We start from the raw sequence: 8,879 nt of genomic DNA, 5'->3' as shown, positions 1-8,879 counted from the left end.
AAATGCACTAGAAGAAAGAGAGAGAGAGAGAGAGAGAGAGAGAGAGAGAGAGCAAACAAATATGCCCAAAAACCAATTTATTGTTTACATTTTGCAGTCAAAGTCATGGAACTCCACATCTGCTTGCCTCTTAATATTATGTCAGCCTGTCAGGCTATCAACATAGTTCAAAATGACTTGTTACATTGTTATATTTATCTACATGTTAGGCCACTGGAGTCCTGGAGTGTAGGAGGAGAGATGCACCCACAGTCATTTGTCTATACAGTAGAACTTGTATACAAAAAGCATTAAAGGGCTGAGTTGGCTAAACAAGGCCTGATGTAATTATAGTAATTTTGGAGGGATAAAGTTAAAAGTTTGGCGGCAACGTTTTGCGCGCGTTCCTCCATTGAGTCGCTAATGAGAATGATAATTTGCGGCTCCGCTGATGACCCCGACCCCCTTCAATAGCGACTTCTCCCAAGGGACGTGATCGCACCGCTCCCCAAGGGACAGCCAGCACTCTATAGGAATCCTATTCATCACCAGAGAGGGATTCCCGCCTGATTCATTTTACTTTACATTGCTTAAATAATCCTACATATAGGCTATGGGTGTCCTGTAGTTCAGTGAGTTGAGCAAGGCACTAACACAGCCTACTTGCACCGCGTCTGCTTTAATCTATAAATCTGTCGACGAAGGTGCTGCGTCTATTTGCTGTAGCCTACTATTTCCAGTATGTTCGGTTTTTGTAACTACTTTTTCTATTTTGTCTTATTCATCTATAGCCTACCATATTCACCCCTGCTGCCATGACTCAATTTCCTCATGGGGATCATTAAAATGCCAAATCTATAATGTGATCTAATCTAGGCCTACATTTACCAGTATTCATGCTGTTGCTATTTTTTTCCCATTTCATTATATGTAACTATATGGCATTTCTCTCTCTATGAGCTTATCTGCCTTCATATTTCCAAACATACTCGGCCTGCCGCTGCACACTAACAGCCTACAACTTGTTGCCATATAAAAATAGGACGGACTCAGTCAACCTCCCTCGGGAGTGTGCTGCTGGAGCCGAGTCCCCCCATGTTCCCTCATGTTTACACCGGACCAGGCTCACTTCTTGGCGGCCACGCGTGTGTGTTCGCCTCCTCACCTCCGGAGGACGGCTGCACGACCCGGCCTGCCAGCGGGGATTTACTGACTGGCGCGGTGCCCGGCCGCAGGCAGACTAGTTCGCTCGGTTCTCACGACCTCAGCTCCACAAAGGCATCTCTGAACTATTAACTCAGACACGAAGGCAGTAGGAACGACCGCAGAACCCACACACACTGCCAACTAGTGTTTCAGTATGCCTCCGTGCAGAAGGAAGCCTCTTACACAGCACTAACAGTGGAGTTTCAGAATGCCATTTACAGAGGGTGTCATCCGCAGGGCACCGGCACCCAGCAGGGTGAAACTGAGAACGCAACTACACAAATTAACAATAAAGACCAACTGCTAAACGAGAATTAATCTAGGAGACAACGATTCTGAAATGCCACCAGCTGTATTAATTAATACATTGGGAAAAATATCCACCATAATAAATCATTTAGTCTATTATTGAGTCATGTAATCTTATTTTTAAAAAATGGGAAATAAAATCTGCCAATAGGGCGACATATTTCTACTATTTATATTTCTACTTGTTTCTAATGGAAATCAACTTGTTGCAAGAGTTTTCTTGACTTGTTTTCTTGTTGATAGCGGATCAATAGGCCTATGCCTTATTCTGCTTTGTTTCTAGATAGGCCTATTGATACTAGTCTCTGGAAAATCCCCGAAAGAAGTGAAACTGCACTGGAAACAATTGGCACCCCATTTGCATTTTTTTCCACTTCTTTTAAAAAAATATATGATTTTAAGACTGAATATGAGGTGACTTTTTAAGATAGATATTTTTGTAGGCCCTACTGTATTTGCCCATGAAATGGCCTATAAATAAAGTCTGTAAATATTTTGAAGTGGGAAAGGCACTAGATTGTTTACCTTGCAGGCTGGTGGCCAAAGTTTAAAGACACCTTTAAACCGACTATGACTGACTTTTGGCCAGTGCCAGCCATGCGCGCCCACGCCGCGCTGCCGGAGTATTAAATGTTGAGGGGTTTTGACCGGCGGTCACCAAACTGTAACCTAATCCCAAGTAAAGGGGCCCGCTGACTGCAAGTGGCTGACACACGGCTAGCGCCACGCCGCCCGACACAGAAACACGTCTCCCAGTTCCGGAGCCCACTCACTGTGGGAAGATAGGTTTACATCCAGGGATAACGGAGAGAGAGAAAGAAAGAGAGAGAGAGAGAGAGAGAGAGAGAGAGAGCGAGAGAGAGAGCGAGAGCATGGCAATGCATGGCAAAACTGAGTAAAGCTGTCAAACTGGAAAAAACACCTGACCAGATATAGTCCTATTCAAATTATGTTGTGTGTGTGTGTGTGTGTGTGTGTGTGTGTGTGTGTGTGTGTGTGCGTGCGTGCGTGCGTGTATGAGAGAGAGAGAGAGAGAGAGAGAGAGAGAGAGAGAGAGAGAGAGACACTGGGAGATGGGTGTTGGAAATCATAAGATTTTTGAAGAGTCTGTCATCCAAGTTTGAAAGTTTCAAATTCTCTCCACTGTGCGCGAGGTGCTTTGATCCATCCCGTACTCCATCAAGTTTCCCCACCACCGCAAAACTCTCCAAGTTCCCTCGTTTTCCCTCCATTGAGCAGTAGGCCCATTGGGAGTGGAATTGAACAATTGATACACAAAAGGAAGCGAGGATCCTTCCATATTCTCCTTTCACTGAGGCAATCTGTTAGTGACATTAACCCCTGAGCGCATTTCCCAGGCTCATGAATAGGGTTTAAGACTTCTTAAAGCTCCCGCTGCATACAGGATGAGACCCTTTTCAAACTTTTAATTACCTTTATAGCAATAGAAAAATACACCCCCATTGTCCCCTCTACCATTCCGCACTGGGCCAAATTTAAGGAACTCCCGCCAAACTGGTGTCAAGGTGGCCATTTCTAAGTTTGTAGATTAATTAATATAGGACTTAAATATTGGCAAGAAGGGAATGAATACAGACTCGTTTTGGATGAAGTTACAAAAGTTGTGAGTCTGTACAAAAGTTTTACTCCATGCGTCTCAACTCTTCTTAAGTTTAACTTTTACGCATGAAATGTAACTTCTACGCATGGAATTTAACTTTTACGCACGGTCTCAAGGAATACAGAATGGCCCTCTATACCCTTGAATAAAGCATAACAACGCAATATGGAAATGATAGAAACACGCTGTAGACAAGAAAGTTAGTTTCTGAGATCTGATTTATTAGAACAATGGGTCATCGCCCAACTTCAGTTTTTTTTCCAACATAAAACAACAAAGAATATAAAACACAGCTTTGGTATAACAATCAATAACAACTCTGTACAAAACTAAACCTTTTCATAAAAAGTACTTCATAACAAACATTTCCTATAAATCTTCCATTGCATGTACAGCATATTTATCACTGACATCCAAATTTTGGAATCAGATAATAAATTATATAAACCGTATGCCATGTTCAACAAAGGCAACCCGTGTTCCATAAAACGGAACAATGAAAACTAGTGGGAGCGGTAGGCCTAGTGGTTAGAGTGACCGTCCCGTGGCGGAAAAGTCACAGGTACGATCCGCGCAACAGCCATATGTCCCATTAAGTGTCCTTTGAACCCCTGCCTGCTCACACACTGTAAGTCATCTCTGGATAAGAGCGTCAGCTAAATGCCTAAACTGTAAATGTAATGCAAACCGGTTTCATGTGTCTCTTGTCCCTTCAGCCACCTGGGCTACCACGGCCGCCACACAGGCTCGTTGCTCTCCGACCCGGTGCTGACCCCGACCGGACTGACGGCCTGGGACACCCCGGAGAAAGAGGTCATGCCGTGGACCGGAGACGCTGCTGTCGGTGCCGAGCTGCCGTGCACCGGACTGGCGTTGACTGCAACGGGCACTCCCGCGTTTGCGTACAGGGGGATGACGGGGGCCGTGGCGGAGGCAAAGGCCGGGTTAGGGATCAAAAATGCGAACTGTCCATCGGTTGCAGGCACCAGCTGGAAGCCACCGAACACCTTGGGAGAGATGGCCTCCGTGGGACTGAGTTTGGGGCCCATGGAGGCGCCGTTGATGGGCAGCGTGGATGGGAGCTGCACATGGAGAGGCTGTGCGAGGTGCGCCTGCTGGGAGGGCGCCTGCTGCGGGTAGTTCATGGAGATCATCTGGCCCATGCAGCTGGACAGGTGGTTGAGGAGCCTCGACCGCACCTCCGTGTTCACCCCCTCCGAGGTGGAGAGGAAGCGAGTGACCTCGTTCATGCACTCGTTGAATCCGGCTCTGTATTTGCTCAGGACGGTGGCGTCTGCTGACAGCGCTGCTGGGGAGAAGAGGGAAACGAATTAGCGACGCATTCGTGACTTTGCCACTCAGGAGATTTCAGCAGCTTGTTAGACTAGATAATGATAATGTTTGTTTCCCTAACGTGGTCAAATTAACTTACCGGTCATTTGTACGCGCTGCAGGTTCCTCAAGTGCTTGACTGTCATCTCCAGTATATCTGCTTTCTCCAGCTTTGAATGTCTGGAGCTCTGTGGGAGACAACAGGGCAAGTAAGTCTGTGTTCAAGACATTCACTTGAAACGAAACAAGTATATCAGCCGAAAAGATTGTTTAAGTATTACAATTCACTTCAACTTACATCTTTTTTAAGTGCGTCCAGGATGAGTGTCTTGAGTTGACCGAGGCTTTCGTTTATTCTCGCTCTCCGACGTTTTTCCATGATCGGTTTGGATGACTGCAAAAAATAAACAATCCATTAATTTCTTGTTCACCTGTTATTCACCAATTGCAAATGTCTCATGTCACATTACTTAACCAACATATGGTTACTGACTGCAAGTTACAAACTTTGATCCATTACAAAACTAAATCACATTCAATCACAAATAATATCGTTGTTTGCAAATTCAAATCCTTACTTTTCTATGCTCGCTGGCATTTTTGGGTTTGTCCGGCGTGTGTGATCCGTTTGCAGGAGCACCGGCAATAGGAGATGCCGTCTGCTTTTCCATAGTGTCTGCTGGCATTATTGATGAAACCAGGAAGAAAAACGTACAGTATATCCTCTTTGGAAGCGTTGGATGCAAAAGAAAAAACAAGTTGGAAACGTCTCAAAAGTTTCACTGGGTGTCAGTGCGCGTCAATGCAGAGCGTGTGAAAGATGTGTGATAGTCGAGTCCCACCGATCAGCAAACGTAATATCGCTTGTTATCACTGAGCTGTCATCTGAGTCGAGGTGCGCGTGGTGCGCCGTGCAGGGCGAGTCTCTACTCTGCTGCCGACACACGCCGGCGGTACTTATAGACGGCTCGCGTGCTCCCAGTTCGTGTGAAACCCTCTCTGCATTCTTTCCCACACTCGCCTCAGCCAATAAGAGAGAGGACTCACCCATTGGGCGCGGGGCAGACCGCTGATTGGACAACACCCCCGCGGGCTGTCAGTCACGCGCTGCTCAATCAGCCCTGGAGGGACAAACAACAAAGCGGAGCGAGCGCAGCAGCCGGGCCGGCCTGGCTGTGAAGTGATAAGGGGGGAATTGGGGGAATGCGCTGGCTGTTTGCTTCCAACTTTGCTCCGTGCCCGTCAAAAATGTTTTGCTTTTTTTCTGAGTTCGGCAAGAATCTCGAGTCTGTATATTGACAGAGTCTTTCACAATACGTCCCAGACTTTTTCCCAGTTTTTGTGGCGTACTTGAAGAACTGCTCCAAAGTAGACATGTCTATATTTTTATATAAATAATTACATTGTTTTAGGCTGCAAATGGATTCTTTTCCCGATAAGAACAATTGTGGTTATTCTGGTGAGATTTGTGCAATGTGTATACCGAGAATAAAACAGTTTACTTCAGGGTTTTTCTCGAGAAACCTTTATGCAAAATATTTTATGCAAAGTTTTAGACTTGTTTGCTGGGACTAATAATACTAGGTTTGCTTATGCTATAACATTGCATATTTATTTGTGGCATAGCGATATTTCTTGGCTTGACTTGAAAACAAATCCATATTTTTATCTATTTTAATCCTGAAGACTCCACTTGCGCCTCCAAGGAGAAAACATCTGTAATGGCACGCGAGGCGGTTTGCAGCCGCACGCAGGAAGCCAATGGCATACAGCCACTTTATGCAAATGAAGCAGAGAGCGCTCTGATTGGCTGTGCGAACATCCTTGTGTCAATCATTCCAGGGCGGGAGCCGCTCAAAGGGTGGGGGGAGCCGAGCGACATCTGTCCGCGTGCCATTCGCGCACAGTGCACTCCGGTCTACGCGGAGCACGTGCCAAAACTTGCAGATTACAGCCTGGAGACCAAGGAGTGTATTCTCTCAATCCTCTGAGTCTGAAAGCATTATCTTTTACAACTGCCACTGTCCTGCAATAATAGTGAATAGAATAAAATAGAATAGAATATCCAGGTACTAGGTTACAAGTTGGGTATCTTAGGCATTTTGGCTGTATGATTAATGTAGGCTACTTATCTATTTTCCCCCCCTCATGAAAAGGTAAGGTATGCTAAGGTAAAATAATCCTATAATACATTTTAAAAATCACAGCAAAATTATAAGTCCATTGCAGGAATATTACAGTGATACATAGGAGATAAAAACACCACAAAGTAGGAGATCACAATAAATTCAATATTGGATAGGCTTACCACAGACACATTAAAAGTCCCTATAGGAATCTTTTTGCAATTTTCCGTTAGGGTTCTCCCAGTGTGACTCCTACTCAAAAATAACAGGAAAAATGCTTTATTTGTGTTTTCCGGTCGCACTTACATATTCCATCTACAAAATTACAGACAGCAATTACAGGAAAACACAGGAATAAATCCTGTTTTCAGGTTATATCAATTTGGAATTAATCTTGCAATTAATTTTCTATAGGCTACCTAACTCAAACTCAACCAAACGTAGCATGGTTGTCTCAATTTTACAGCCTGACAACGAATTCATTAGGCTTTGGTGTCAGTGTGTGTCTCACAAGAAGATGCGTTTTAAAGAGAAAACCTTTCAAACAAACGCCGTGATAGAACAAAATTATTTGAGGAAAAATGTTTAAACTTCAAAACACACGATCTAGACATGATATTATCTCTGTGGCACTTTAATGTCTACAGGTTCCTTACATGAAATGTTCCGTGTGTTTGCAGTGTGCTGCACAGTGCGCCAGCGTTTGAAGGAGAAGACCGCCATCTACTGACTATTTTTAGTACAATCAGCCAATTTAACATAATGCATCCCAGGGCATTAACAAATTACTCACCGTACGCACTCAGGGTTTACTTCTTAATAAACATAAAAAAAACGTACATGCGCTGTAAGGTGGGCAGGTAGGGTGGGTCATTAGTAACTGTCAGTGAAGATAACTGTTGAGGTTTTGCATGAGAAGTTATGCTTTCCTTAGTTATCTTACAATCAGTTTCACATTGGCTCAGATTACTGTATGAGGCAGCGTTTCTTGAGAATTCACATGGCGTCTTTTTCATTTTCGGTTCCTTGTGCCATGGCATAAGAAACTAGGCATAAGAAGAACAAGAAAATCCTGTAGGCACACAATGTTGTAGAAAGGTTTTTTTTGCCAACATATACTCATTCTACTCTAATGACCACAAGGTGGCACACATGTGTCCAAATAATGGAGTAAATTAGTAATTAATAATAACTATGGGCCTATAATAAGTAATAAGTATAAGAATACCATGATGTAAATTGCCAAATAACAGTGGCAACTGATCTAAGACACTGTTTTGTTACAAATTTTCTGCAGCTATTAAGGAAATTATCATTATCTAGTGAATGTATTTTCTAGTTGTATCTGAATAATAATAACTAATTCCTGCAGTCACAAAGTAAACAAAGATGGGTCACACTTCTTAGATAATCCCTGAAGAATATCAAACTGTGTCTCTCTTACACAAGCATGAACATACATGCTTTTCTGCAGACCCACAGCGGACAGCCCAACACAGAAGTGCAGTTCCTTAATGAAAAGTGACAGATGAAGTTGCTGATGTTAGTTATAAAACCAAAAACCATAGATTCTATAACAGTATATAACAGTTGCAGAGCTCACTACATAAATCTGCAACAAGGAGACAAATTAAAACTTTACATGAGCAAATGGCAGATTTCCACGTTAAATCAATGTCTGTATTACAACAATAGGCGTATTACAAAGTCCAGGGAGGCGTAGATGTAACAGTAATCTTACAACCGCTGTCTAAGTCCATGATCCTCTGTTGGCCAGCAGTCTATTGAAACGGTCCGAATGTAATAAAAGTTTGCTAAGCCCCGCTCCAGTCCAGTCTGTAGTGGAGTATCAGTCATTGTTCAGGGGCCCATGTCCCCCCATGGGTGAGCTCTGCTGAAGCATGCTGGACGCCTGTTTACCCAGGATCCCCGAGTCTCAAGGGCCAGCTGTGTGTGCTTGGGCTCACATCGACTTTATTTGCTTTTGGATCGGCCCCAAATGATGCAGATCTAATTCTACAGGGCTCCGCACACGTTACGCCACTGCTCCCTGCCGCTGTGGAGCTTTGGGACGTGAGTCAATAAGACTGTGGTTTAATAATTCTGTATAGGTGGAGCAGCACCTGTTGAACCTGATCTGAAGTCAGAACAAGTCTGACAACTGCCCCTCTGGGTATTTCAAACAGCAAAGGAGAGCGTATTGAAACAGCATCCGTCCATAATTCCCTCTTCATTCCTGCATTTCAAAGATCCAGGATCAGACAACAAAGAGAGCAGGAATTCCCCTTCGACTGAAAGAATCTTTT

The 8,879-nt window shown here is 44.0% G+C and overlaps 1 protein-coding gene across 2 annotated transcripts; it reads right to left on the bottom strand.

Moving 5' to 3' along the window:
* Nucleotides 1-3,321: 3,321 nt before the first annotated feature.
* Nucleotides 3,322-5,381, bottom strand: her9 (hairy-related 9). 2 transcript variants are annotated; one of them, XM_071908791.2, is made up of 4 exons: nt 5,026-5,381; nt 4,746-4,841; nt 4,548-4,635; nt 3,322-4,424 (listed from the first exon to the last, which is right to left on the bottom strand). In XM_071908791.2, the coding sequence occupies exons 1-4, from the start codon at nt 5,131-5,133 to the stop codon at nt 3,841-3,843; spliced, it is 876 nt and encodes a 291-aa protein (XP_071764892.1). In that variant the 5' UTR covers nt 5,134-5,381; the 3' UTR covers nt 3,322-3,840. The 2 variants fall into 2 exon arrangements, with proteins under 2 accessions (XP_071764892.1, XP_071764893.1); XM_071908792.2 differs by having other exon boundaries at nt 3,322-4,421.
* Nucleotides 5,382-8,879: the final 3,498 nt, after the last annotated feature.

The sequence above is a fragment of the Centroberyx gerrardi genome, chromosome 14, assembly GCF_048128805.1.
Source record: "Centroberyx gerrardi isolate f3 chromosome 14, fCenGer3.hap1.cur.20231027, whole genome shotgun sequence".
NCBI lineage: Eukaryota > Metazoa > Chordata > Actinopteri > Beryciformes > Berycidae > Centroberyx > Centroberyx gerrardi.
This window is presented reverse-complemented; position numbering and strand designations above follow the sequence as displayed.

Bases quoted from the DNA above. Each gene is read 5' to 3' on its own strand.
- her9 (XM_071908791.2), bottom strand. From the start codon at position 5,133: ATGCCAGCAGACACTATGGAAAAGCAGACGGCATCTCCTATTGCCGGT. The intron at 4,842-5,025 runs GTAAGGATTTGA...TATTTTTTGCAG, and splicing joins ATGCCAGCGAGCATAGAAAA to TCATCCAAACCGATCATGGA. The intron at 4,425-4,547 runs GTAAGTTAATTT...TCTTCTCCCCAG, and splicing joins GCAGCGCGTACAAATGACCG to CAGCGCTGTCAGCAGACGCC.